The 27,869-nt window shown below is 45.7% G+C and overlaps 16 protein-coding genes across 16 annotated transcripts; 8 read left to right on the top strand and 8 right to left on the bottom strand.

Moving 5' to 3' along the window:
* Positions 1–370: 370 nt before the first annotated feature.
* On the top strand, positions 371–1,480 carry TRIVIDRAFT_16072 (uncharacterized protein; the record flags this gene model as incomplete). The annotated part of the gene is made up of 2 exons (XM_014095634.2): positions 371–778; positions 845–1,480. 2 exons carry the CDS (start codon positions 371–373, stop codon positions 1,478–1,480), a joined length of 1,044 nt encoding a protein of 347 aa, XP_013951109.1.
* Positions 1,481–1,705: 225 nt separating this feature from the next.
* Positions 1,706–2,510, bottom strand: TRIVIDRAFT_41772 (uncharacterized protein; the record flags this gene model as incomplete). The annotated part of the gene is made up of 3 exons (XM_014096050.1): positions 1,706–1,861; positions 1,933–2,316; positions 2,415–2,510. 3 exons carry the CDS (start codon positions 2,508–2,510, stop codon positions 1,706–1,708), a joined length of 636 nt encoding a protein of 211 aa, XP_013951525.1.
* A 276-nt stretch (positions 2,511–2,786) lies between these two features.
* On the bottom strand, positions 2,787–4,207 carry TRIVIDRAFT_88512 (uncharacterized protein; the record flags this gene model as incomplete). Its single annotated transcript, XM_014096049.1, has 3 exons — positions 2,787–3,069; positions 3,124–3,851; positions 3,917–4,207. 3 exons carry the CDS (start codon positions 4,060–4,062, stop codon positions 2,885–2,887), a joined length of 1,059 nt encoding a protein of 352 aa, XP_013951524.1.
* A 201-nt stretch (positions 4,208–4,408) lies between these two features.
* TRIVIDRAFT_205920 (uncharacterized protein) lies at positions 4,409–6,615 on the bottom strand (the record flags this gene model as incomplete). Its single annotated transcript, XM_014096048.1, has 2 exons — positions 4,409–6,032; positions 6,092–6,615. 2 exons carry the CDS (start codon positions 6,613–6,615, stop codon positions 4,409–4,411), a joined length of 2,148 nt encoding a protein of 715 aa, XP_013951523.1.
* Positions 6,616–6,921: 306 nt separating this feature from the next.
* TRIVIDRAFT_227164 (uncharacterized protein) lies at positions 6,922–7,783 on the top strand (the record flags this gene model as incomplete). Its single annotated transcript, XM_014096047.1, has 2 exons — positions 6,922–7,660; positions 7,734–7,783. 2 exons carry the CDS (start codon positions 6,922–6,924, stop codon positions 7,781–7,783), a joined length of 789 nt encoding a protein of 262 aa, XP_013951522.1.
* A 222-nt stretch (positions 7,784–8,005) lies between these two features.
* Positions 8,006–9,211, top strand: TRIVIDRAFT_160932 (uncharacterized protein; the record flags this gene model as incomplete). Its single annotated transcript, XM_014096046.1, has 1 exon — positions 8,006–9,211. A coding segment is annotated over one exon (1,206 nt), but the record flags the coding sequence as incomplete, so codon positions are not given.
* A 1,492-nt stretch (positions 9,212–10,703) lies between these two features.
* On the top strand, positions 10,704–11,288 carry TRIVIDRAFT_227162 (uncharacterized protein; the record flags this gene model as incomplete). Its single annotated transcript, XM_014096045.1, has 3 exons — positions 10,704–10,953; positions 11,011–11,158; positions 11,216–11,288. 3 exons carry the CDS (start codon positions 10,704–10,706, stop codon positions 11,286–11,288), a joined length of 471 nt encoding a protein of 156 aa, XP_013951520.1.
* Positions 11,289–12,676: 1,388 nt separating this feature from the next.
* On the top strand, positions 12,677–14,172 carry TRIVIDRAFT_227161 (uncharacterized protein; the record flags this gene model as incomplete). Its single annotated transcript, XM_014096044.1, has 6 exons — positions 12,677–12,709; positions 12,775–12,796; positions 12,846–13,019; positions 13,072–13,569; positions 13,635–14,030; positions 14,087–14,172. The coding sequence occupies 6 exons, from the start codon at positions 12,677–12,679 to the stop codon at positions 14,170–14,172; spliced, it is 1,209 nt and encodes a 402-aa protein (XP_013951519.1).
* A 603-nt stretch (positions 14,173–14,775) lies between these two features.
* TRIVIDRAFT_195267 (uncharacterized protein) lies at positions 14,776–15,204 on the top strand (the record flags this gene model as incomplete). The annotated part of the gene is made up of 1 exon (XM_014096043.1): positions 14,776–15,204. One exon carries the CDS (start codon positions 14,776–14,778, stop codon positions 15,202–15,204), a length of 429 nt encoding a protein of 142 aa, XP_013951518.1.
* Positions 15,205–15,740: 536 nt separating this feature from the next.
* On the bottom strand, positions 15,741–16,595 carry TRIVIDRAFT_66259 (uncharacterized protein; the record flags this gene model as incomplete). Its single annotated transcript, XM_014096042.1, has 1 exon — positions 15,741–16,595. One exon carries the CDS (start codon positions 16,593–16,595, stop codon positions 15,741–15,743), a length of 855 nt encoding a protein of 284 aa, XP_013951517.1.
* A 623-nt stretch (positions 16,596–17,218) lies between these two features.
* On the bottom strand, positions 17,219–17,893 carry TRIVIDRAFT_41865 (uncharacterized protein; the record flags this gene model as incomplete). Its single annotated transcript, XM_014096041.1, has 1 exon — positions 17,219–17,893. The coding sequence occupies one exon, from the start codon at positions 17,891–17,893 to the stop codon at positions 17,219–17,221; it is 675 nt and encodes a 224-aa protein (XP_013951516.1).
* A 943-nt stretch (positions 17,894–18,836) lies between these two features.
* Positions 18,837–19,948, top strand: TRIVIDRAFT_41936 (uncharacterized protein; the record flags this gene model as incomplete). The annotated part of the gene is made up of 4 exons (XM_014096040.1): positions 18,837–18,939; positions 18,988–19,234; positions 19,303–19,637; positions 19,698–19,948. The coding sequence occupies 4 exons, from the start codon at positions 18,837–18,839 to the stop codon at positions 19,946–19,948; spliced, it is 936 nt and encodes a 311-aa protein (XP_013951515.1).
* A 31-nt stretch (positions 19,949–19,979) lies between these two features.
* TRIVIDRAFT_161218 (uncharacterized protein) lies at positions 19,980–21,755 on the bottom strand (the record flags this gene model as incomplete). Its single annotated transcript, XM_014096039.1, has 2 exons — positions 19,980–21,422; positions 21,531–21,755. The coding sequence occupies 2 exons, from the start codon at positions 21,753–21,755 to the stop codon at positions 19,980–19,982; spliced, it is 1,668 nt and encodes a 555-aa protein (XP_013951514.1).
* A 746-nt stretch (positions 21,756–22,501) lies between these two features.
* On the top strand, positions 22,502–23,457 carry TRIVIDRAFT_41975 (uncharacterized protein; the record flags this gene model as incomplete). The annotated part of the gene is made up of 3 exons (XM_014096038.1): positions 22,502–22,550; positions 22,609–22,842; positions 22,928–23,457. The coding sequence occupies 3 exons, from the start codon at positions 22,502–22,504 to the stop codon at positions 23,455–23,457; spliced, it is 813 nt and encodes a 270-aa protein (XP_013951513.1).
* Positions 23,458–23,728: 271 nt separating this feature from the next.
* Positions 23,729–24,669, bottom strand: TRIVIDRAFT_41881 (uncharacterized protein; the record flags this gene model as incomplete). The annotated part of the gene is made up of 4 exons (XM_014096037.1): positions 23,729–23,914; positions 23,970–24,126; positions 24,182–24,330; positions 24,394–24,669. The coding sequence occupies 4 exons, from the start codon at positions 24,667–24,669 to the stop codon at positions 23,729–23,731; spliced, it is 768 nt and encodes a 255-aa protein (XP_013951512.1).
* An 871-nt stretch (positions 24,670–25,540) lies between these two features.
* On the bottom strand, positions 25,541–26,162 carry TRIVIDRAFT_42480 (uncharacterized protein; the record flags this gene model as incomplete). Its single annotated transcript, XM_014096036.1, has 2 exons — positions 25,541–25,807; positions 25,872–26,162. The coding sequence occupies 2 exons, from the start codon at positions 26,160–26,162 to the stop codon at positions 25,541–25,543; spliced, it is 558 nt and encodes a 185-aa protein (XP_013951511.1).
* Between the last annotated feature and the right edge of the window lie 1,707 nt (positions 26,163–27,869).

Genomic DNA, 27,869 nt, shown 5'->3' with positions numbered 1-27,869 from the left:
TGTGGGGAGGGCATGATCATGATTAATTCAACTGCTCTTTTGGGGTCCCTTGGAGAGGCTGCTCCTTACTCTGCATGGATGAAGCTGTACTGGTAGTGACGAGCATGAATAACGAGGGGCCGGAAATACCCCCCTTGATGCTAGTAGGGCCTCCCGTCTTGGCCTCCCGCCTTGCCGTTGGGCAGTATCTTCGCCTGGATAAGGCAGACCAGGAGCTGTCTCGAGCTTGTTTGTATAATCAGCCTCAGGAGATCTAAACAAGTATTAATAGCCCGGCTTGGCATCTACTTTCTTCTCGGCCGATATCATCTCTCAACCATCACCTCCTCTCATCCCGGATCAAGCCTTCTAAAGAGACAGATCCGCAGCCATGCTCTCCTCGCTGCTCTCGCTCGCCGCTCTGGCAGCTGTTCCCGCTCTTGCGGCTCCCACTGCCGCCGCTGCTGGCAACTGTTTCCCTCTCGGCAACGCCACTCTGCCTGGTAACTTTGTTGCTCCCAGCACTCCCCTCGACCAGTGGTGGTGCCCTCAGTCGGACTACTATGGCTTCATGGGTTTCTCCTACCCTCTGGAAGATGGCAACTGCGCCGACTCATCCAACGGCTATGCCCAGATGAACAAGGACTTTGCCCAGATGAAGAAGGATTTCGGTGCCAGCATTGTGCGCATGTACTACCCTGTGTGCACTCAGTCTAGCGTCTTCATCAACGCTATCAAGGCCGCTTATAACAACAACATGGGCCTGATTGTCCAGGTCTGGACCAACTTTGGTGGTGGCGTAAGTATACCTTGTCTTTCTTGATATCTGTCTCAGTAGCAACAATGTTCTAACAAAACCATTCAGACCGTTTGGCAGCAGTCCCAACAGGCCATCTACAATGCCATCAACGACCCCTCGGTTTCGGCCATTGCCCCCTACGTCGTTCACTGGGCTGAGTTCGGCTCTGAGCCTGTTGGTGATGGTATGGACCAGGGCAACTTCGTCAACGACCTTGGCAAGTTCCGCGCAACCCTTAACAAGAAGGGAATTTTGGTCGGCATCAGCGAGGATTGGGACCGGCCCGGTACCATGAGCGGCAGCGGCGGTAAGGGCCTCGGCTCCATCGGTGCCGGTGTCAAGGCCAACTCCGATGTTGCTCACATCCACCCCATGCCCTTCTACCACTTCAACCAGGCCGAGTCCCAGGCCTGGAGCTACATCCAGTCTCAGATCAGCTGGGTCAAGACCAACGTTGGCCTGCCTACTTTCATCACTGAGACTCAGTGGGCTTGGGGACCTACCTCCCACTACCCCGGACACACTGATCTCGGCCGCACTCAGTACACCAACTACTGGAAGACCTTTGACAACAACTGCGCTTACTTCAAGGCTCAGAACGTTGGCTGGTTCCTCCACGCATGGAGGGGCGAGGACACCTTCGACATTAACGACCCCAACGGTGGCTACATTATCCCCAACTGGAAGCCCCAGAAGTGCTAAACGAATGATGATGAACGATGATGTGGACAAGCCATTTGTTTTGCAAAAAAAGGCATCTTTTCGGTGTACATAGCTTTCTACGCCTTACGAAGGCATATACATAAATATGAATGCTTCACATATGTGGAGCGCTTGTTTATACAACACCCAGGCTACCAATGTCCGATGTAGAATCAATGTTGACATAATGTAACAGTAAAAAAAGGCTTTGAACCAAGTAGTGGGCTAAACTCTTGCCGCGACCAAACTCATGTAAATGCCCCACAGAAGGCCAATGAAACTCAGAAACACAATACGGCGGTGAACTGGGACAAAGCTGAAGCTAACAATCGAGGCAATTGGCCAAATTTTATATCCTGCTATGATGATAGGAATTGTTTCCTAGAATGCCAAAATTAGTTGCCGCTATTATCTCTTTAGGAGGAGGAAGGAAGCGTTGGTCGATAACCCACCGATTTAATGTTGGAAGATATCTGAGCCATTGGTTGGCCTTTTAACAAACCCATGATGACCAAGAATGCAACAGTATTCATAATGGCTCCAGCAGTGATGCAATCGATGAACCACTTGGCCAGAGTATTTCGGATACTGAACTTGGACTGAGCCGTTCTCGCAGGTTGCGACTGCGATCCCCCGCCAATAGAAGGCCCGGTAGCTGCTTCTTCCATCTCTCTGAGTTCAATATCCTTATCTCCATAATCATGTGACTGTTGGATAGAAGGACGCGCCGGTAGGGACCTTTCGAGAAATTGTTGCCATAGGTAGTTTGGCGGAGCGGTGATGAGTGTATATACGATAAATCGGAAGAGCTGGATGAGGTCCAGATGGAAGATGCGCTGCCACCGAGACGGTGAGTATTAAATACATGTATCGATAATGTAAAACAGAGGCATTGGGATCATAGTGCATTCCGTAGGTAGTTAAGGAGTCTCACTTTGTTCCAGTATGCCTCAATGAATTGGGCACAGAAATTGGAGGCTGTTGATAGGGCTGCCGCCTGCAGCGTCGCGGTCATGATTGGAAACGGCATTTTGCACCACAATTGCGGTAATTTGAACAATTGGATATCTTTGAATACGAATACGTGTCACCATAAAGTGTTCTTGGTTTGTGTAAACTTTGAAGCTTTGCGACCACAGACGTCAGAGCAAGACGGCATCACGTGAGAGACTCTGCTGGGACATGGAATGGCGATCTGCGGGCAAGGTGGAATTTTTGGTGGAGATGCTGATGTTATGATATCGGAAAGTAAAATTTGAAGTTTATTCTACAGGTATTCATGAGACACAAAGAGATATCTTGTAATACAGTCGTAAATAAATAATTATCTGCATCGCCTTTATGAACCAGGTGTTTGATCCAAATATGTGCGTGCAAGACTACATGTAATAACTCTATTTCATCTTACTCGGGGATCCTCACCACTATCCGCCCTGTTACTTCATTGTTTTTGAGCTTCTCGAAAATATGCGGGACTTGTGAAAATTCCTCGACCTGAACAACGGGATTGATGACGCCTGCGACTGTATGTTGAAGAAGTTCCTCCATCTGTTGTTCATTTCCTACCATGACACCGGTGACAGTGAGCGCTATCAAGGGAACACAATTAGCGAGGTTACCGTTTCGAACAAGTGTCACCATACCTTTTGCTGCATATAAGCTGGCGGCCAAGGGGAAATTGAAGGTGGCAGCGGGTAACCCAATGACAACCAACAATCCTGTGTTTCGAACCAACTTTGGGGCAAGCTCAAACGCGGCTTCGGATCCAGATACAATAAGACACGCATGAGCGCCTTCTCCAGCTATCTCCTTCACCCTATCTTCGACATTCTCTGTGGCAAAGTCGATGAAGACTTGAGCACCGCATTGTAGACTGAGTTCGCGTTTGGATGCCCCGGAATCGACTGCGATAACCTTGAACCCTCTCAATCTGCTGGCTATTTGGACTCCTATGTGTCCCAAGCCACCACCGGAGCCTGAAACCACGACCCAGCCATCACTGGGTATACTCTTGTCGAGTTTTGCAATCCCGCCCGCCATGGTCAATCCTGCACATAGCAGGGGAGATGCCGCTTCTCCAGGTAAGCCATCAGGGATCCTTGTCAAGTATCGTGAATCAGCGATGACATATTGCTGCAGGGTTCCTTGAACGTGAAGACCAGTAAAGACAGGCTTTATACAGTGATTTGAAGATCCGCTTTTGCACTCTGAGCATAGGCTGCATGCGCTGTGAAGCCATTTGACGCCCACTCTTTGGCCGAGTATCGACTCTGTGACATTCTCGCCTGTTTTGACAACTATGCCGACTCCTTCGTGGCCTACGACGGGCTTGTATTTCCCCCAGCCAAGCATGGCTCGAACTTCTGATCCGCTGACAGATATTAGTATAACCCAGTAATAGGCGCTACCTACGAAAAGCACGGTTAAAATATTTACCAGATGCCGCTGAATGCCAACTTGACAAGAACTTCATTCCTCCCCGGAGCCTCAACCGGATATGAATTATCAATTCGAACTATTCCATTTGGTCCAGCATTTTCGATGATGGCTGCGGATTGAGTAGTCGGTATTGATGTTGCCATGTTCAAGATGTTGCGACTTGTTACTGCCAGGCAAGCAATTAATAAGTGAATTCGGCTGAACGTCCAACGCTTAATGCTGATATTGATCAATTCTTGCTCCGAGGAATAGATCAAAGTGAACAGTCAAAACTATATTTATTTTAATCATGAGATAAATTTCTAAAGTTGAACAAGGATTCAATTCCTCTATCTGGCGGCATCCCCGCATCGGCAGTGGACTCCGGATGTTTGTTAGTGGGGAACGGCTCTTGCGTCGGCATCAAGCCTGTTGACAAGTCCGAATCATGGAATACACGTATTGAGATTGTCGCAAAATATCACCACGACGGGTAAATATTCCTTTATACTATTTGATAAGATTTTCAAAAATAGCTGCGATATCTAGAACCTTCCCATCATATCCACTGTCACCAAGAAACGTGATACCAAACGGTAGCCGTATTCCTTCCTCATCTATCCATCCGGCGTTAACGCTGACGCCGCAGAGATCAACAACATTTGCAGGATGTGTGAATAGCCCAAGTTTCGAGTTCAGAGCCAGTGGATCATCCAATATTTCTTGTATAGTAGGATGCCAAGGCATGCTCGGCACAACGAGAACATCGATACCCTCTTCAAGTTTGTTGAACGTTCGGCGCGCCTCGGCGATGCATTGCATTTGTGTGGCTTGATCTCGAAACACTTCCCAGGCCTTTAAGTTAGATGATAAAACACCCTGAAAGATGGATTTAGTGGTGGGATGAAACGTGTCAATATTCTCTACAATAAATTCGTAGCCGATTGAAGCAAGACGTTCATGGACAAGGGATGCATTGTAAATCAGATCGCCAGCCTTGGCAAATGGCGCGTAGTCAATGTCAATCAGAGTTCCTCCGCACGATTGCAATTTACCAACAGCTACTTTGAACAGCTCTTGGTATTTTGCAGAGCACATTTGTAGCAAAGAATCTGGAGGTATGCCAAAGGTGAACCCTCCCTCTCTGAATCCTCGATAATCCACTATCCAAGTGGGCAGGCTTGATGGTGGTTTGGCATATGGATCTAAATGGTCATGCTGATCCATCACATACCAGACTTGTCTCGCGTCTGACAAAGAAGGTGCTAAGATACCAAGGGTATCAAGGCTCTGACAGGCAGGTACCGCACCTCTTGCGGAAATGGTACCCTTTGTGGGTTTGAAGCCGACGACGCCGGAGAAGGCCGCTGGAGCACGAACGCTTCCGGCTGTGTCGGTTCCAATGGCAAAAGAAACAAGACCGGCAGCGACGGCAATGGAGGACCCAGAAGATGAGCCGCCGGAGATGTGCCTTTTGCTATAGTAGCTATGAGGAATGCCATAAGGCGATCGGCAACCTGTTAAACCAGTGGCAAGCTGGTCGAGATTTAGTTTTCCTATATATATTGCCCCAGCATCAAGTAAATGCTGAATCGCTGGAGCTGTAGCAGTGGCAGTATAGGCGAAGCTGTCGCATGCAACTGTAGTAACAACACCTTTGATATCGATATTATCTTTTACGGCGAATGGGATGCCAAAGAGAGGAGGAAGCTCTTTGCCGGCGTAGGTCGCAGATAATGTTCTGACGGCTGCTAGTATATCCACTGGAGATTCTTTTGAGATCCACACAGATGGGTTGATGCTCTCGCATTTGGCTATGCGCTCAAGCACAGATTGTATGACTGCTTCTGGATTAAGCAGACCATTTCTGTATAGACCTCTGAGCTCATTGATAGAGGGAAGTGCTGTAGCATCAAGATCTACAGTGAGAGCTGGCTTGAGAGAGTGTGCTTCATTCGTCTGTGAAATGAACTCTCCGCTATGGCCGACGTATCCGAAGAGGCCATCTTGACAGCATACAATGTCCAATGATGTCGCCACCATCGCTGGATCAAACCCCTCGGTACAGTCCGAAAGAACACAACATTCGTAGCCTCTATCGTTGCATTCTCGCAACGTACTCGTCACGCAACATCTAAAATCGCTGTTAGTCGATTGCATAGCCAAAGTGCACTGCTTTCCCTAGAGACATACTCCGTGGTCACGCCAGTGAGTATCAGATGAGTGATCCCTCTCGCAAGCAACAGCCTATGAAATCCGGTACCCCAAAAGCTTCCTTTTCCTGGCTTGTCAATAATTGGCTCCCCAGGATACGGCTTCAGCTCGTCAATAATATCGTGACCCCTCTCGCCTCTCACCAACAGTTTCCCCATTGGACCCTCATCGCCGATGCCTATCAATTGGTTGCCATTTGGCGCATTTACCTGCCTAAATCTTTTCGTAGCAGGTAAATCTGAGAGATTCGAGAGATGGCCTTCCCGGGTATAAATGACATGCAAGCCCATGGAACGTGCCGCTTCTAAAGCTCTCTGGACATTTGGCACGATTTTGCGGACAGCCGAGAAGATGGCGGGGTTTCCACATGCAATGGATCCGAAGCCATCTGGATCTAGAAAATCCCGTTGCATATCAATTACGATGAATGCTGTGGTAGCAAGAGGAAAGGCAAATTCGTATGGGCGAGCATTTGGAAGGGATAATTCCATTTTTGAAGTCATTTTAAATGTCTTTAACACAGTAATTCTCCATCAAGAAAGCAAAGTACAAGTAGGTACATAGCTTGGATGAAAACGGAGCGGAGAAACGGCTCTTGTGATTTGGCAACGGTTTAGATTTTGATTGGCCGCCATGCATGAATAAACACAAGTCTGCCTTACTCTTCATTGTAGCCTGATAAGTCGTTGGTACATGCAGATAACTTTGGAGAAGTCATGTCTCACGTGCATATAAATAACTCAATATTAAGCGAAACTCAGTACATACAACGTCAATAACCAAGTCTAAAGAATATACGATTTAGAACTATGCGTCTTCTCAGCTTCAGCGGTAATCGCCTGGTGTGCACCAAAGATTTCATCAACGAACCTCCGCCATATGCGATTCTCTCTCATACCTGGGGTGACAAAGATGACGAAGTCACCTTTAGCAATATCGCTGCTGGCAAAGGCTCAGATAAGCTGGGGTATTGCAAAATACAATTTTGCGCCATACAAGCTGCCTCAGATGGATTATCTTACTTCTGGATAGATACCTGCTGTATTGACAAGTCGAATAGTACAGAGCTTCAAAGGGAGATCAACTCCATGTTTCGCTTGTACAAGAACGCTGCTAAATGTTACGCATATCTGTCTGATGTAACGGTACAAAAAGATGATAGCCAGCATGACTCCTCATCTTCATTGAGTTGGGAGTCTTTCTTTCGCAAAAGTCGGTGGTTCACCCGAGGTTGGACGTTACAAGAACTATTGGCCCCGGCGAAAGTGGAATTCTTTTCGTCGGAATACGCGCGCCTGGGTAGCAAAGAGTCCCTGGAAAAAGAAATTCATGAAATTACACAAATTCCACTCGATGTGCTTCGAGGACGGGAATTATCTGAGATTAGTATTGATAAGCGAATGTCGTGGTCAGATGGCCGTTTTACGACATACCCTGAAGACAAGGCTTACTCTCTTCTGGGTATCTTCAGTGTTTACATACCGCTTATATATGGTGAAGGACAGGATAATGCATTTAAGCGCCTTCGGCGCGCAATTAGCGACCAAGGTTAGTTGTGTTTCCTATTTCATAGCTCATTTATTTTATTGAGACTTCTTCTAACATTATTTTTTGCCAACAGCCATTATTGAAGGCAAGTTTAACAATCTCATTACTCTCCTACACTATTGATATTGGTTTATCTTAGATCATCACACGAAAGAGACGAGAGATCGTCTCTTAGGATGGCTCCCATACATAGATCAGCAACGCTTTTACTCAGAATCCCGAGGCGCCAGAAAATCCAGTGCTAGCACAGGCAACTGGTTTGTGCATAAATATATGGAAGCATGGATGAAAGAAAAGTCTTTACTTTGGTTACATGGAAAACGTAAGACTATTTCACTTATTGATATGGATACATATACATTTCAAGGATGGCTAACAGCGGGTGCAGCCGGGTCGGGAAAGACAATTATGACGTCTAAAGTTATTGAGCTCCTCGAGGACTCTAATGCTTGGCATCTCGCATATTATTACTTTTCGTTTCAGAATAAGGACTCTCAGAGTCTTCGCAACCTGAAATGCACTCTTTTAGTACAAATTTTGAAGAGGCTTTCTCTTCCTCATCCTGAGAATGCTGATGTATTCTTCATCCCACGAGCCTTCAGAGATCTCTACGACGCTCATTTCCCTTCTAAGACCCCACCAATGGAAGAGCTTGACGCGTTATTAATAAATGTCATCGGTCTATCGGAGGAAACGTTTCTTGTAATCGATGCCTTGGATGAATGCGACTCACTGTTGATCCGAGAGGAGATTATTACTTTCTTGGCCAGCTTGCTTGAAAAGGTTGAAACAAAACTGCATATTTTCATCACCAGTCGCCTAGAGGTCGACATTGAGATGAAAATATCACAACTCTCTATTCCCACGAATTCGGTGGCTCTCCTAGCTACATATGTTGACTCGGACACACACAATCACTTACAAGCTTTGGTGACAGAACAAGATTCATTTGCGGCTTGGTCTGCTCCCCTTAAGGAAAGGGTCATACAACATCTTGTCCGGAATGCTGACGGCGTCTTCCGCTGGGCAGATCTTCAAATACAGGAATTGAGGGGGAAAACACGAGAGATCGATGTCAACCGAGCGTTGAAACGACTTCCTCGTGATTTAGGCGAAACATATAGACGTATTCTTCAGCGCATTGATCGGGACAATTACCGGCTCGAAGCCATGGCAGTTCTGAGGTGGCTGGCATGTGCAACACGGCCACTGAATCTTGCAGAAATTGCCGAGCTTGCAGTTTTTGATGTAGAAGAAAGTGATGAAGCAAATATTCTGCCTTCTTCTAGTGAGTTCAAAGTCTCTTGCGTGTATCAGAATCGCTTTAGCTCGGCTTCGGATGTCTTGAACATTCTTTCCGGACTTGTCACAAGCACTGAACCAATTGGCAAGGATTCTCGGTTCGAATACGACATAGTTTCATTCTCTCATTTCTCAGTGAAAGAATATTTGCAATCAACTCAAGTTTCACCCTCGTCGTTCAGATTAATACCGAGAGACTGCCATTGGTTCATTTTAAGGTGTAGTTTTGCGTACATGAGCGCCTACGACAACGCTATAAGAAAAAATCAGAAACTAGGAAAATATCCACTTCTACTCTATGCTTGCTTTTCAGTGTGGGATCATGCTCAAGAGCATGAGGTGTGCCTCGCCAATGACGATCATGGCGAGCTTCTACTTGCTTCATTTATTGCCCCTTACCTTCAAGAGTATGGGTATGCTATTTCGGTTGCTCTTGAACGTACATTCCTTAACTCACATCTTATTTCAGAGGATGTTTCGCAATTCATTCGCCGTTTTAACGATTTCGGTGCTCAGAGTTTGCGGATGTCAGCTCAATTATACGAATCAGTTATCTTTGCAGACTGTAAACTCCTAGATCTGCTTCTCGACTGCAACGTAATTGTCGGATATGATGTTTTACTAGGAGCGCCTCTGGAATTCAACCCAGAAATGAGCACCCAAGTCAAAAAATACACAACAAGAGATGTTTTGGGTAAAAAGCCTCCGTCCTCCAACGTGAAGGACATCGTACAGACTGTCATGGACCAAATGGTTAGCAAGACATCTGATCGAAAAGGTTACCCTCAAAGGCCACCGTCATCCCGGAACAATCTCGAAAAACGTACTGCTATGTGGAAAACACTCCAATCAGAATCTAGGGTTAAATTAAACGCTCAAGATAACGATAGGAAAACACCACTGCTCTTGGCGGCGATACGCGGCGATGAGGATTTTTTTAGGTATTTGTTTGTGCAAGATGGCGTTGAGACAAATATCCAAGAATCTCATGGGTGGGATCTTCTAACCTGTGCTCTATTGGGCAAAAATACAACTATTATTAAGCTTATACTTGAGAATGGCAACTTTGATCTCAAGCACGTGGATCTTTACGGCCGCACGAATCTCGAATGGAGCACCCATTTGGGATTATACGCGGTTCTAGCATCTGAATCAAAAATGGCAGAAGTTTCTTGCCAAACCTCGGAAATGCGTCAGATTTCATTCACCATGGTTAAAGAAATAGCGACTGATGGGGAAGTATGGGCATGTGTCTTTTCAGGGGACGGTTCACAGCTAGCTCTTTGCCTTTCTTCAAGCAAAGCGCTAATCTTTGACCTTCAAAAAATCGAATTACAAAAAACATTGGACCACGACAAGCCTGTTACTAATGCTGCTTGGAGTCCAGATGATTCAATGATTGTGACCCTCAGCTTTGATGGTAAGCCGAGGCTATGGAATTCCAAGGCGAGCTTACCTACTGCAATGCAGCCGATTGATCTGATCCAGCTGACAGATTGAGTAGACTGGGGAATTGATCAAGATTTTGCCACTGTATCATGAAGTAGGAGTTGGATGTCATTGGTCACTTGACGGGAGATCTGTCATACTAATTTCCTTGAGCAAAACATTTGGAGTGGTGAGCATGGAGATATCCGAAGGTCGTCATCGCTCTTGGGTTGAAGATCAAAGTCTACGATTCCAATATAGTGCTATTTCGAAGGACAGAAAATGGCTTGTGGCGATAACAGACACGGAAAATATGTTGATATTTCAGGTTGCGGCTGAGAAACCATTTGCTGACATTCCTCTCAGGGGGCGGCCAACTTGGGTTTCTATTAGCGACGGCCTCAGCCTCATTGTTGTGGGATACACAGATGGGGGATTTGACATCCGCCTACTCCCCAGTGGCGAAATTGTTCAACAACGCATTGGGATAAGAAAAAGCCACTATGTATTGCAAGGATCTGTAGGGGGTATCAATGACGCCTTTGTCTTAAGGCCCGAAGAAGGTAGGAGTCATTTTACATCCTTTACCGCTGCAGAAGAGGGCTCACAATATAAAACAGATGGTTACATAAGCGTCTGGGACCTGAATTCGGGAACTCTTGCAGGGCTCGAACAGGGCCACTGTCCTTCTCGGACAAACCATGCCACATGGAGCCCGGTCGACCCTTATCTCTTTGCATCTGGCGGAGACGATAATAAATGCAAGATGTGAGTGCTAAGTAAGATAAGATAATCTAGAAAACGAGTATCACTAATTTTGACTAGTTGGTCGTGTCAAAACAATTTGCCTATCGACCACGAGTACCGACGACTGGCGGAGGAGGCCTCACGCCCTTGACGAAAGCTTTTACTAGATAATTTAAGCAACAGTACTATTCTTCCTGGTGAATATAGTTGATCTACATAATTGTAGCTAAAGCATTGCGTCAGCCACATCGTGGAGCTGCTATAACTCGCTACATTTTGTTACTTAGCTCCATATCATCGGACTAATATAGCCAGTGAGAATAGGAGTAACTCTCCAAAATGCGACGCCAACGGTGATTTGGTACCAAGGCTTCTCCTTCACTTTTTTAAGGGACCCACGCCGAGGAGAAAGAGAAGTGATTATTAATATTCCGGCCTCGCAGGTCTATGCAAAGGATGTTTGCGAGGAGGCTAAGACTAACGGAACTTGGGAAGATGATTAGGGAAACGGAGGCCTTCTTTTTCTTCTCGCTGTGTTGAATGCAGACTACGGATATCCAGTAAGATTAGAGATAGATTATGAAATAAACTGAAAACAAATAAAAGATAGCCGATTCTATGGAAATTGATAACTAGATTGAAGATGACACCTTCCTGCATTTACATTCAACTTAAATAATGCCGTCTAGTTGTATCAAGGGCTGCATATTCGTTGACTGTCTCAATGACAGTTCTGGATTGATAGCATGATTAATGAAACAGGCTTTGCTGAATAATAGACATCAAGGTGCTTATCATCTCATACCCTTGTTGCATGGCATAATTACCATTATAAAATGTCATCGCTGCCTAAAATATGCATACACTTCTTCCGAGACATATATACAGCTCCCGAGACAAAACAAACTGGCCGCTGAATGCCCGACGTGGTCAAGTGAGACATTTGTGGCCTCGTTGAGGCTCTGCAGTGAGCTGAATCTCTTGACGTGGCAAGCAATTTGTGGCACTTTACGTATTCTTCGGTGATGATTCGGCGGCCCCCAGCCCAGTCCCACCCTCCATGGACTCAAGGTCGGTGGCTTTGTGGCCTAGGCTGAGAAGGCTACTTCAATGTACTTCATCCCTTCTATTGGGACGAAAGACGGTCAACAGCTGGACACATGGAAATGGAGCACTCCACCATTCGACCAGAGGCTTATCGGGTTCACGATGTTGCAATTAATATGGAGAGTTGGGCTGAAAAGGCTTCACATCAAAGATGAAGGCTGTATTGAGGCACATCCAGCGACACCGGATCTCTCGAGACTCTCGGATATTGCCTGTAATGAGCCTCTCTATGGAGAGGTGGCAGCGGCTTTGCCTCACCCTTGCATTGAGGCTCTTGGTGAATGTATATTAAGAAATATCTAGCCTGTACGAAATATTTTGATCCAAATCAGTTTCTCTCCTAAGAACTTCACTTCAATTTGGTTGAATAAAAAATAATAAGTCATGAGAGTTTCGCTAATCCTTGGGGCCATTGCCCTATTTCACGCGGCAATGTCGGCCAAAATCACGCCTCCTGCAGGAATAGTGAGTTACAAATACTATTTGGAATCTATTCGAAATATTTTGATTCTGATAATCTTCAAATCTAGGCCGAATACTGCCATCAGAAAGGTGCACCAAGTGTGTTGAGAAAGTCACACCTATATTAACAGATGCATAGGTCAAGTTGCCCAGCAAGTGAGAGGAGCCTGGAAGTGCGTCCAAGTCTCCGACATCTGCGGCCCTAGCGAAGACTTGAGCACCATTCACCAAGATCACGATACGGGGGAATGGGTCTGTTGTTCAAAAGGCCTCGAGGTGAAAGATGGACGCTGTGTGAAGCCTCAACCCAAGTGTGAGTAAACAACTCATGACGGTGTTGAGTAAACCTTATAATACTTTTACAGGTCCTCAGCCCACTGGATTGTGCAAACCCCTTACTTGTACAAAGGCGGCAAAATCTGCTGAATTGGAGACGCTTCTCCGCCGAGCTTTTGCAGAATGTTTTCCCTATGATGAGATGCATTTGGATTCATTCATTCGGTACCAGATGAACTCTCTAGAGACTGGAATCAATCTTTTTGAAAAAATTCATCAAGATAAGAAAGAAGTGCCTAAGAAGCGCCAGTCACCGCCCCCAAGCCCTACCAGAGAATGGTGGAATTGTTCCTTCGATAGCTCGCCCTGCAAATGGCTTGCTCTCGAAAATAATAATATCCCCAAAAAGTTATCATCAACAGGCCACGACAGAATGATTCTACCTAATCCAAACCAGCAGCTCTCTCATTACATCTATCCCTTCGATATGTGGGTGACAAAGCTTGGTGGAGGACAGTTGACGCTTTATATCAACGGCAAGCAAATTCAGCCGCATGGCTCCGGTCTGGACTTTTTAATTCCGGCTGGTGAGTTATTGTCTTCAGTTACCCGAAAGGGATCGATACACTGATCTGCTGACCTGTGCCACAAGGAACCCACGCCGATGACGTTTGGTACAAGTCTGAAACAGGTGCCATGATTCACTTTTACGGATCGTGCTCTGCATATAACCCATGTCTAGGAAGAGAAGTCTTACCTTGGACTAGAGGTGTTTCAAATAAACGATTAGGCCAAGAAGGAGAGATTCATGTGGGCCAGTACGATACCGACCTGGTGCTTACTATCGCTGATACTGAGACAACTTCCGAACAATACACCGTTTTCATCGACGGCGTGAAACTTGGCACTACACATGGCAGGCTCACTTTAGGCGAAGAAAAATACAAGAGAGCCAACATCCATATGGTCGATGTGGGATCTGGTGCAGCCGGAGCTCTACGAAGTATTGCGAACGATGGGTTCTGGGGATCATTCAAGATTCCGAGAGGTAAGTGCACATGACTTGGCGACATGGATACAGCAGCACTAACGTTATTGGAATAGGAACTAAGAAGATTACTATCGTTGATGATTCGTCTGACTTTGATTTCGCCTTTGAGTACCGTCTGGATAAAGCATGTGTCTGCTAAAACAAACAATTTGAATACTTTGTGAAATATGCACGGTTTGTGGAGAAAGGGTGTTTAGTTGGGAGTGGGTTGGAACTTGTGATTCTAGAGAAAACAGCGTTGCATACTTTTTGCCTGGATATAACAAGGCCTGTTTGAATAGAGACAAGAGGTTTTATTTCTGTACCATAACCCTCGTGATTTGATGGATGTGTCATGCGTTGACCGTAATGCGGTGACTTTTGGAGAGCATCTTCTCCAATTTGGTCGACCAATCAATTTTTAACGTTCAAGCTAGCTGTATGCTTAAAAACGAGTTAATTCATGCACAGAAACTTAGAATGAAACAAATACATCCGCTTGTCGTCATTTCCACTCTAAATAAACGCCTCTCGCGCAACTTGCCTTGACATGAGGGGTTGCTGCCTGCATGCTATTTAACGGATACGAATCTTCGGCCCCATGATAAATCATGATATAATGCATATATAGTCTGGCTGTATTCATCTTTTCTTCAACTGTCAAGACACGAACAACTTCCAAATAAGGAGCCCATTTCGAGTACAGGCTTAATTCTCATACATCACAATGCCTTCATTTATTTTTCTAATGAAAGCCAATGTCATGGCTGAAGCTCCACCAGCAGAAATTCCCCCAGAGGTCTTCGAGTCGATGTGCAAATATAATGAGGAACTAAATGAGGCTGGCATCTTGCTCGATGCTCAAGGCCTCCGACCAACCTCTGTCGACAGTTATCGCTTGAAGTACGCCACAGACAGCCCGCCGGAAGTAATTCCGGGACCTTTTAATGTCAGTACGGAAACTCATATTTGCGGCTGGTGGATTGTCGAAACCAAGGATGCAGAAGAGGCTCTGGACTGGGCTAAGAAGATTCCGATGCAAGGTGGGGAGATTGTAGTTCGACGGGTTGGATGCGTAGAGGAGTTAGGCGACGGGTTCACCAAGCAGTTACGTGAGCGTCAAACAAAATTACGGGTTCAGATGGCAAAAAGAGTACTCGAGCTTGCGGAAAGAGACAATCGCTCTTCTTAATGGAGGGAAGTCGTTAATACTGATAGTAGGCTGAGATATCTTGGCCTTTAGTAAATGAAGAATGTGACAGCGAGCCAGCACACAGAGTTGGCCATCACGTATTTCAGCGACTACTGCCTAGATAGGTATCTGGCCCTTCAAGTATTAGCTACTATTGCTACTTTCTTCTCTTATGACTTCTCATTTCAGTTTCAATAAAACTGCAACAGCTGGTTCAATAAAAGGCTGTGCCACAGCCTTTGGCGTCTATTTATTCCATAATAGAGAAAATAAAGGGAGACGCTATCTAACGCACAAGCGACCACATGTCCGCTGAATTCAAGTTAGGTGTCATAACTCAATATAGAGAATATCCTTTTTACCTAGATGCTTTGGATCTTAAGCATCTGCTTCTATCGCTATATTGCTTTAGTATATATTATTGTCGCCGCCTTTAAATTTGGGATACGAGATTCTGGATAGACACAATGGACTGCTGCCATAACATTTGTAATCTATTTACACACTCTCTATTTGACAATATCTCATACATCATTTTAATAATCTGTTGAGCTGGCAATTTCCTTCCACTCCTGACAGACATCAATTGCTGACTGTGCTGATGTAGTGATTTCCTCGATGGCATCACGTCCCAAGGGCAGGAATGTAGGCATTTCCTTGTCTTTGGCCACACCGCTGGACGTCACTACATCGTAAATGACCTGAGCTCCCTTGATAGGATCACCAGGTTGCTTGTCGCTTTCGCGAGCAATGCCCTGCTTGACCGCTTCACTGATTTCTCTGTAATCTGCTATGCCGTCGCTTCCATTTGATGTTCTGAAGTTTCCATCTTGCTTGAGCAATTCCGTTCTGAAGCGGCCAGGCTCCACGAGTAGATGTTTGATGCCTAGAGGCTTAACTTCACTAGCCAGACCAAAACTGAGTAATCGTAGAGCTGCCTTGGAAGCGTTGTATATGCTAGCCGCCGGGTGAGCAAACCATGCAGCCATTGATCCGATGGTCACCAGGGTTCCAGATCTCTTGCTTCTTAGGTGAGGAAGAATGGCGCGGTAGACGTTGAGAGCACCAAACACGTTGGTCTGGAATTGCTGGTATGTGTCTTCCGGCGTGAGGTCCTCGAGGATACCGGTGTGTACATAAGCTGCGCAGTTGACGACAATGTCAATGGGGCCGTGAGCGTTGACGATGGCATCAACATCGGCCTTTATCTTGTCCAGTGGCTCATTCTGATCAAGACGAGCGACCTTGATGTTTTCCTCTTGGATGTTTTGGCCTCGCTCCAGAGAGCGTGTCGTGGCAACAACCTTGTTGCCCTGCTTTGCGGCGATGATGGCGAGATGTAGGCCAAGGCCAGATGAAGCGCCAGTAATGAGCCAAGTTTGAGGTGCCATTTTCACTATGAAGAATGTCGGTAAACTGATTATAGATATGGTTTCTCTTTTTAAAGTCGATTTGATGAGGAGGGTAGGAGATTAAACTGCCATCTCACAAGGACATTGTCGTCTCTTTATACCTGAATGCTCAAGACACTTCATACAGCCTCCATCTCCTCATCACCCGACAATCTCGAACCTTTGGCTTCGGTATGACTCAATTCATGGCGCTGTTACATGTTAGTTCCTCCACATTTGGAGAGAGGTTTCTCTTGATGAAGCAATCCGTGGATATTTGCCATGATTTATTTGTCTAGTCTACCCGACCGAGAGCGGACGGGAGCGGACACGAGCGGACACGAGCGGATAGTGGGCCCTTGAGCCGAAAAACTCGGGGATTGCTACGCAGAAATCCGGAGGCCACCATACTCGGAGATAAAATCTGAGAAGACGATGGCGGTTAGATTTCCCACGGGTCCAGTCCGTGTTGTTGCTCCAATCATTGGAGGTTTTTGGGACGAGCATCAAGAGAAAATCCATAATGGGGTATTTATTAGGGTAAACTGTTAAAAGACGAGCATATGGTAGCGTTACCAACAGTCGCGAAAGCCTGTAGATTCTTCTCTCTTCCACTCAAAGTTTTATTCTCCTTGGCCTTGTTCTGCAGCTTTGGCTCGAGTGAATTGCTTGATGAATTCGGCCACGCTTTGTGCTCCCTGCACCCGGTATTTCTCGTTGATTATGAATGTCGGCACTGATGTGACACCCAATTTCACTGCCTCGTTCACCTCTTGCTCTACCTCTCTCTTTCCATTATCGCTGAGGAGCCATTCCTTCGCCTCGGTTGAATCCAGCCCTCCCCTCTCTGCTGCTTTGACGAGATCGTCAATGCTGGTGATATCGCCACCCTCTTCGAAAAACATCTTCATAATCTCACTGACGACTTTGTTCTCCGTAGCATTGCCCTTGGATCTGCCGAGTTGTACAAGTCGATGAGAGTCTCTGGTATTGCCCACTAACCCTTTGAAAGTAAAATTCAAGCCCTCTTCAGCGCCTGTCTGCGCTAGCCGTTCATGGATTGCGTCGACCCGACTGAGGCTTCCAAATTTCCGTGCCACGTGCTGTCGCACAGGTTCCGATTCGAAAGATGCGTAAGGATCGAGATAGAACGCATGCCAGGAGATTGTAAAGTTGTCGGTTTCGCCCTTTGGAGTGGCATTGCGGAATGCAGAAATAGCTCGATCTAGGCGGGCTTTCCCTAGATAACAGAAAGGACAGACGTTGTCTGAGATGATTTTGATGGTGAAGTTTGCCATTACGACTGGCTACTGATAGGTCCTGACAAAAAGAGTGATGATACAGAACTTCGATAGACGAAGAGGAGAGAGAGGGACGAGAAGAGGAGCGGAGAGTCATATATGTGACACAGAAGGTGGGTAAGGGATTAGTCATGACTGAAATAGAACCTAACATTGTCCGTAAAATAGATCACAAAATGCCGATGAGAAGAAAGTCAATAGGAACAGTATACACTATCTCTAAAGGATGCCATCTCGCTGGGTTGTGGGCGAGGCTTAACACATTGGCAGCTTGGCGCGGCTGACCAACAACACCTTGAAAGACCTCAGTTTGTTCATCTTTGCATTGGCATACCGAATCCAGATGAAAGTATTTCTGCAAAAGTAGGGATCCATTCTTCAGCTTGCGCATGCACATCTACAATGATATTGCGAAGAAATTGATGGCGCGTTGCTGAATCAGCCGGAGACATTCAGCTCGGGAGGAATGTGGGATGAACGCAATCCACAGCATTTACAGCCCAGCTTACGTATTCAATGAGCCGCAATAGTACGAGTACACGCACGGAAAGGGATGAACAGTAACTCCACAAAGCCATTTTGTTTCTTTTGGGAAAGCCAGCGGAATAAATGACGACGTGGTCCCAGAATCCCAAGACCTCTTTTACCTCTTTTGGACGCCGCGCGGTGAAGCTGTCGCAACCAACTTCGACGCAACATTTGCCTGAAGGCGACAAATAAAACAGCAATCAAATAAATGATTAGAGAGCTTAGAAATCAACATGATGCGACATGATGCCGGGGGGATGTATTGAGAGTCGTTGTATCTTTGATGTTATATAAATCATTAGATTTCCATAAATTTTGAACCATCACCAAGTCAAATATCGCTATAAAGGCAGATCTAACATCCTCACAAGCAACAACTCTAACAATACTAACAATACCAACGTTCGCAATCATGTCGAAGGTTATCGCAGTCGCCGGTGGAACTGGTAGCTTTGGCCGCACGCTCGTGGAGGAGTTGAAGAAGGCACCTCTGTACGATGTCATTGTCTTGGCTCGTAAGGTAAGCTATGCCTTGAAGACTACGACTGAAGCTGTCATAAAAGCTAAAGCGACCATAAAGGTTCCCGAAGTGAATGATGAGGAAGCGCCCGTCATTGCAGTGGACTATAGCAATGTGGACGAAACTGCGCAAAAGCTGGCTAGCAACAACGTTGAAATTGTCATCTCTACTATCAGCGTGATCGACCAAGTTTCTTCGGTTTCCCAAGTTGACTTGGTGAAGGCAGCCAGCAAATCTGGCACAGTTAAACGCTTCATCACCAGTGAATGGGGTACCCCTCACACTGAAGTGTAGGTCCCATCTCGCCTTTTATTGCTTTCGATTCAGATGTATATGCTAATTTTCCTCTTGCATATAGGTCTCCCATGTATCAGATCCGAGAAAACACCGTAATTGAGCTTCGCAAGACCAACTTGGAATGGACCCGCGTTGCTAATGGCTACTTTATGGACTACTACGGCTACCCACATGTTAAAACTAATCTGAAGCCATTATTCTTTGCAGTAGACCCGCCGAACAAGACTGCTGGTATCCCTGGCACAGGAAATGAGGTCCTTTCTTTTACGTACACCTATGACGTGGCCAAATTTGTTGTTGCAGCTCTGGGTTTGCCCAAATGGGAGGAGACGACTTACTGTTACGGAGAGAAGACAACGTTCAACAGGCTTCTTGCGCTTGCTGAAGAAGCTCAAGGTATGTTACTCTATTTCACCGATCTCATTCATCGTCGAGAAAATGCTAATTAAATTCAAGGCACTAAGTTTACCGTTACATACGATCCTCCTGAGAAACTTGCCAAAGGAGAGATTACAGAACTGCCTTCTCACCCTGGAATGTATCCTTACTTTCCGAAGCCGGCGCTCCAGGGTCTATTTTCACTATTCGGTTCCTGGGTACTTGACGGGCGCCTGAACGTGCCAGAAGAGAAGAGTCTGAACGTCAAGTTCCCCGAAATTAAGACTACCAAGTTGGCCGAAATCGTTGGAGCTTGGAAGGGTCATTGAAATCCGGGAAGAAGCCGCAAAAGTCATATTATTAGATAAGTAGTGGTCTCGAGCCTAGTATACGGAAGCAATAAGTGAAGTCCCAGTTTTCCACATCTCTCTCTCCACGAGTGTCCCATACATGCTCCATGATTCTCAGTGCTTCGAATAGCGTGCCAAATGCTGACAATGAACCCATTCTGGAAGCAACCAGTCTAAACGTTTCTTCTTGATCTGCAGTTGCAAGGCAGCCAACCACACAAAATGGCCAAGCGAGGCTACGCAAAACTGCTGGTGATGAAATCTTTTCGAAAAGTTGGATAGCTGATGAAACATTTGATTGAACAATCTCGTGTTGTTCTTGCCACCCAGAAGTGGTAACAAACAGATAAAGGACGGTTGCGTGTGCCCATATCAAGTTATACGAGGTGGCATCAATTGTTTGTGTTAGAGCGTCAGGATTAGAATAAGCCTGGAAGGAAGCTGGCGTAGCAATAGGCTGTCCCAGGCTATCATTGAGCTTAGCTATACCATGCTGGAGCTCTTCAGCAATCCTATTGCCTTCAGTGAGCAGGTCATCGCGGGATACTCGCCCCTGCTTTTTGCCTGCCACTAAAGAAGCAATATCGGCAATTAAGAGAAGAACCCAGCTTTGACAGCCGATAAAATCTTCCAAATTTAGAAACAGTTGACGTGGATTCGCCGGTTTACTTCCGTTATTAATCAGAACTGGATGATATTCCCGTAACATCGGAGCATCTCCAAGGATAGTTGCAGAGATGATATCTGCAAACAAGATGACAGCGACGTGGAATATAAAAGCCCCTTGAACTGGGTTAAAAATTCTGTGGGTTGTAATCCCAGACTCCCATCCTGCTTTGTGCATCAAAGATAATACCGAGTCGAAATCCATTTTGGCATCTTGAGTATTGCTTTGTTCAAATATCTCTTTAAACAAAGATACTGCAGCGTTAAGATGAATGCCCCATTCATTAGTTGCTGAAATATTTGTCTCAAACACCAGAAGCTGTATGACACCTTGTAAGAGATGCGCCTTTTCTTTAGCTGTAGCGGGAACTTGACTAGCTCCCAGATCTTCTACTCCTTTTCTCATGGCCTTAATTGCGGTATCCACATGAGATACGAGCTTCCTCTCGATGATTCCTTTACAAACTTCGTGCTCTCCATTTGCGACATCCGTCATGACTAATATAAAAAAGTATGTGCTGAAGCCCATAGCGGTATGGAAGAGTGGCATGCTCTTTCTCAGTACTGCCAACAGCCAGCCGCGTCCTCCTGAAAAAATGGAGGGGCGGTAGAATGGGAACAGAAAGGGAAAAGCGTAATCTAAAAACGTTATCTCAAGATCGATGTCGATGTCGTCGCTGATTCCGAGTAGGACAGGATTGGCGGAAAGAATATCAGGCAGGTTTCTTTCAGCCGGCGATAAGCTATTGCCGGAAGATCCATAGCTAGATGGCTCCGTAAGATTTCCCTCCTGGGCTTGAGTGTTTTGCCCCAGTTGATTCCTTTTGGAAGGCTGACCAGTCGCAGCCGGGCCAGTCTTTGGTTTTCTTGCTCTCCCGAGTGGCAGCACTTTCACATAACTCTTTTCACGACGACATTCCGCTTTTTCTTTGACTTGGGCTTTGATTTGATTCGCAAATTCGTGTCGTTCAAAATCATTATCAGCCCAGCTTGGCCGGTTGTTGCCATTGTAGCATGTAATGTCAAGTGAACGACAGGCAGTGCAGGTGGGCCGCTGGCGGTCGCATCTCTTCTTGCGAACCCGACACGTCCAACACGTTTCGGCAGATGAGCGGCTCATCGGAGAAATTCAACAAACGATAATATGTACGGTGATGGTGTTGGGCGGTAGGTCTTTGCAGTAGTTAATAGCAGTTAGCGCCTCTCTTTTAAGGAGACGACAACATGAGAAGAAGCAACATTACACGAGCGAAAGGATAGCGTCAGCCTCACCAAAGAATGTGTCCGCGCGGTCCCCAATCTAGGCTTAGCTGATTTTCAATCCATGATGCCTGCACTCCACACTCCACCGCCCATCGTTTGTCCGTGAAGTGGGCTAGAATGTTAATAATGGTCGTATGATATAGGAGCCTATTCTAGGAAAGACCGAAGATAGAATTCTTGGTCCAACTCAACGGAGCTCAGATCTTTCCGGTGGCGTACTTTATGGGTGAAAATGTCTCTGTGTGGAAGAAAGGCCCCCCTCGGAGCTTATTATGTGATTAATCTCTAAACGCCGCCCCCACATAATACCTCTACCCTGTTCTCGCCATGAGCAGACAAAAAAATTCTGTTAAAGCGTGATTGAATAATGTCGCTGTTGTTGAGAGAGGCGGTGATAGGTTGAAACATCAGAAATGTGACAGAAAATCGCGAGAAATGCTTATGAATTGTACAAAGCGCTGAATATGGGGTCTGCTGATCACAAAGTGTATATAAAGGATTCATCTCACACGGAGGACTTTCTTTGACTCAATAAGACATCTAACCCTAGGTGCGCAAATTTACACTCAGTGAGATCTGATACACATATTATTAATTAGCAGGATGCCTTCTTTCTCCAGCGATTTTGCCAACAAGCACGTCCTAGTCACAGGTAATAACCCCCTGATGCAAGGTCTACAGCTATACGGAGTACTAACAACCTAATTTAGGCGGATCAAAAGGAATCGGAAGATATATTGTGGAAGCTTTTTTGGCTGAAGGAGCTAATGTCTCTTTTTGCGCTCGCACAATTCGAGGAGATGAATTCTCACTCTTCAAGGGCGCTACGAATGGCGCTTGTGCCGTCGGTACAGCTGTTGATATTGGAAAACCCGATGAGATTAAATCTTGGGTAAACCAAGCGGCTGAAGATTTTGGTCGAATCGATTCGGTCATTGCCAATGGTAAGTTAACATGAATACAATATTCCAATATTCTATATACAATTTGTGCCTGAACACAACTCTAATTTACCCCTTTAAAATACAGCATCACCTATGATTTGGGAAGCAACCGTTGAAGGGTGGGAGAATAGTTTCCGTGCAGACATCTTGGGCCTAGTGACCTTGATTGACGCATCGACGCCTTTTCTTGAAGCGAGGGTGAAAGCTTCGGAGAATGCATCCCTAGTGGTTATTAGCTCTATGGCAGGTTTTGAAGCACGACACCCCATTGCTGGTTCCCCATATTCGACATTTAAGAGGGCCCAAGCGGTACTGGCTAAAGATTATGCCCGCAAGCTTGGTGCTCTCGGCATTCGTATCAACTCTATTGTACCAGGATGTATTGAAACCCCAAACATCACGCTTCCAGATGGCACGGTTCAGCTGAGCCAGTATCAAATTGTGAAAAGAGATAACTATCCTTTTTATAAATCTTTACTTGATGACATTTCGCTCGGACGAACAGGCATTCCGGAAGAGGTAGCCAATACTGTCATTTTTCTTGCCAGCAGGCTATCTAGCTTCATCAACGGAGCTCATATTGTGGTTGATGGAGGTATGTCTCTCTTTTTTTAAAGGGAGGTTGCAGAGAGATGCGTATTACACACTCGTCGGACATGGGCATATCATTGCTTTAGGCAGCACAAAATATTACTATTTCAAAGCATAACGTTCTGGCAGTATTTGGTTTGGGGTGAAATATCAAATGAAAAGCAGAACATCAATTCATATATATAAATTTAAAAGTGTGTTGCTTGCTATAGGTTCGATGAATATGCATTGTAAAATTTACAATATATGCAACAAAACCTCGCGTTAGGCGACCTTGTAATATTCTGCGCTTCTTCTACCACGGGATCTCAAGGCCGTTGTACTGATTTACTCCTGGGTTGTGCTCCCAACCTGGAACGTGTATGTTGTAAAATTTTCCATTGTAACTCACATCGGCTTTATTCGCAAGATCCCACACTGCCTTTGCTCCCGTGTCAACGTCAAGGTCGGCTTTTTCGGATCCCATATCGGTTTTTAACCACTGCATCTGAAGCTTAGAACGTGAGGGAGAATGGGAGCGCTTAGAAACTGCTTACGCCAGGGGATATTGTCAAAATGGTAAATCCATCCTTCTCATATTCGATAGCGTACTGAACTGCCAACATGTTCATTGCAGCTTTAGTAATTTTATAAGCGTATGCAGGCGAGAACGTATACCGGTCTGCCCATGCAATAGAGCCAGCAGATGATGATCTTTTATACTGTCAGCTAAGGAAGAGGGGAGTGCACTCTAAGCATATTTTCTTACACCATGATAATCTTCTTCAGTTTTCCTAACTGTAATAGAGGAATAAGTGCAGCAGTAACTCTATGTGCGGCAGCAACGTTGACATTGAATTCCTGGATCAATTCATCGGCATCCATTGTACGAATGCCCTGTGGATTAACTCCCATTTTCTAAGGTGTCGATATGTCAGTCTAGATGAGACTAAGTGCGCCCTATAGAAGTACATAACTCACACCAATGTTATTAATCAACATGTCAAGACCCTGGCCTCCAAGTTTCTCCTCGATCTCAGCTGCGGCACGCTTGACGCTTGCAGCATTGACAACTTCGCACTCAATGTGGATGATTCGTTTGCCAGCGACCTCCATAATCTTGCGCAAGTTTTCTGATGGATTTCCTCTTGTGGTAACGATAATCTTGGAGATGGTTGACTCTGGTAGAGCTGCTAGCAGACTAACAAGTGCAAGCCCGAACCCTCGACCACCTCCTGTTACTAGGACATTCGCCATTTTGTAACCTCGGGATGTATCTCAGCAAAGAGATGTGCTATAGAACGCCTTTCTAATGGAATAATGTTCTTCAATTAGATTATCTCAACCTGTAGGTGCGTATATATATGTCTCGGATTCCAGCGGAGATAGGGCGTTAGGCAGCCTTAGACGGGGCGGAGCTAGATGCACCATGTTTCTATTATCTCCGCCCGATTATTCCATGGCAATGTAAATTTGGCAAAGAGATCGGAAGTATCGTTGAGAGATGGCTAAATTCTTCCGACTGGTTATATCTGGCAAACTATATGAGAGCAGAGAGATGTTGAACCTGATACGAGTCGTATCAATGTTACATTCCTATAATGAAGAGATGGGCTCCCTTCTCAAGTTCTACAAGTTTTAGAACCGCATCTAGTAGTAAAGTGTTTCAATCGCGTTATGTGAGAGTAGGAGAGAGGGGTGGGGGGGTCAATAAAGCCGCAACGCTACGTACATATGCACACCAAGACCTTTATAGATCTACTCGTTAATTATCGTGACTACTAATAACATTCAGCGCTTACGTGCATCACTTTATGTAAAGGTATGTGTGCTGTGTTACAGTTATATACAAGATACATTGCCTCAGTAACCTAAAAGCCAGCCAACAATTGTGTTGAATGGTTCCAACAGTTATATTGATAAAAAAGCATAAAGGGTGCGTTGGGCTAGCCAATATTCAATGATACGAGCAAGATATTCTGCCATTTACGCATACTCGATATCTGACTTACAGTAGTTCTGACAATTTAGATATATTTTCAAGGTATCCAACACGATCGATACTGGCCAAAATATGTTTGCGATATGTCAATTTGTCTATCGGCGCATGTCTAACGGCATATCATATCTATCCGATGCGCTGCCTTCTCCGAACCCATACTTCCTGTTCCGTGGAATCTGAGACTTTATCTGCCGGCGTTTCCGAGCCCTCTACTTCGCGTAATTGAGTTTCCCAAATTCCAAGTTGATAATTTCCACGGTCCCCTGTTCCGGTAAAAAGATCAAACGACCAGTCATGCTTTGGACAGGCCAATCCGGCACTTAGCACAACGCCGAAATCCTCGATGTCAAATGGGGTGGCTTGAGAGAGGGGGTAGGACGAATGAGGGCATTTCTTTATCAACAGTCATTATGGGCGTCTCCTCAGGCGTGGCCATCACATTTGCGCTTGGACTTACATGATCAACAGCGTGAAATTTCCCTTTGTACTTGAATACAAGAACTTGGTCTTTTAAACCTTTCATATCAGAAAGTTCCAACATCCCATCCTCTCCAATAGCAACTTCTGCCCTTTGCGAGCTGTCTTCTCTCGGCACCTGAAAAACTTTGCATCCCGGCCTAAGCTCTGCACTACACGATCTGTATTTTGCCAAGTTGTCATCATCGAGCCCCGAGTCGGGAAACGACGAGGCCAGGCCGACAGAGAACCATTGTCCGCCGAGCTGAGATGGGGCCCCGAAGAAGCTCATATCCAGACCTGGGATATGGCGGCTGAAACTTCAGGTCTGGCTGTGAGTGAGTGATTACATACGCTCTACGAGATTTGTGAGGCATCACTGAAATTAGTGCGACAACGGAGCCGTCACAGGAGATTAAGTAATCACATTAGAGATTTTGCCGTCGGATTCATTGTCACGTGGACGATTAGTGGGCATGAAATTGGCAATATCAATCGGCAATATCCACTGAAGTCTTGGGATAGCGTGACAATTGCGCGTTATCATGGCTTGACTGAATATTAATCCACCACTCAGAGTTGCCAGTCTTCTCATCCTTTCTACTCCGTATAGAGAAATGGGACCCGTAAACTTGTTTGGTACATCTGTAGATGTGACGTTTGCTAATGCAGGAACATATGGGAGCTTCACAAACCCGGCGCAACTTCATAAATATTATGCTAATCATGACTCGTATTTTCCATTGCGAGACGCGTGCTATTACTACTTTCCCTTTACGCCTCACAGCTCCGTTCTTATTCCCTTTTACTATCATCGTCTTGTCACCGGAACAAGAATTTCCATTCAATTGTTGTCTTCAGCCTGTCCCACTCCTAGAATTGGAGTGTAACCATCTAATTGCTTACCAGAAACATGTGCTTTAAAACGGCGGATCAGACTGTCAAGTGACGTATGTGCTCCCTTCGGATATACCATTAACACTCATTTTCACAAGGGTTCCCTCTTGGCTTTTTGTTAGCTGCCGCGCTAGCAGTCAAACATCGGCATTCATGTGCTTTTAAGCATAGCTCTTCTCCAGCCTTCAGGACCAAGCCCGTCAACCAGTTCACAGATCCCCGCAGTCTCGGTGACGGATAGGTGGAGGTGCGCAGTAAGTTGTAGTTGCTACTACAAAACTGGCTTCCCTCTCCGTTCATCTTCATCTACATATCACTCACGGAAAGGTCGGCATGTTGTTTACGCTAAAACACGAGAACCAGCTTGCCATTCACAACATTGTCAATCACACGTGCTAGAGATCAGAGCATTGACTTCATCTATAACGGCCCACTAGATCAATCACCCAGAGTAAGCCCTAGCGCGCGAAGCGAGGATCAATTGAGCCCCATATCAAAGATGTCAAAAAAGCGTAAAAAGTCCATCACAATCATGGACACTTGCTATATGAAATGAGAACTATCGGATGCGTCAAATTCACTAGCTTATGCAGGGTGATTTGTATTTTCAAGTGAAGATGATTCCCCAATAGCATCAAGTCCAAAACCAACGTGCCTCTTGTTCTTTGCGATTTCTTCATAACTTTTTTTTCCGGCGACATCGGATGATGGCCAAACAAGGGAAGAGTTTCCGTTTCTGGCAAGTCTTGACCATCGTGCTTTTGGACATTGATTCGGAAGCATCCGTGGAAAATTCGGCGATGTACAGGGACAAGCCGTTCAAGCACGACATGGAACATGTTTGCCCAAAAAACGCATAGGCAAAACTAAAAGAGAAGGTGAAAAAAACGACTTGGTTAATACGGATCGACATGCCGGGCAACTGTCCTTCCTATTCGAGCTTGTGGTAGGGGAGGATGGTGTTGATTCCCGTCGGTGAGGGGCAATAGTCCTCGCTGCTGTCGTGTAGCGAGGAGATATAAAGCATCATCGGTATCGCCAAGATGCGTCAATTTCTTGGCATCTTATTCATTTCTCATCACAGCCTTGCTTAGATCATCTA

This window comes from Trichoderma virens (genome assembly GCF_000170995.1).
Source record: "Trichoderma virens Gv29-8 chromosome Unknown TRIVIscaffold_89, whole genome shotgun sequence".
Lineage (NCBI taxonomy): Eukaryota > Fungi > Ascomycota > Sordariomycetes > Hypocreales > Hypocreaceae > Trichoderma > Trichoderma virens.
The sequence above is the reverse complement of the archived record's forward strand: the minus strand, read 5'-3'. Positions and strand labels throughout refer to the sequence as shown.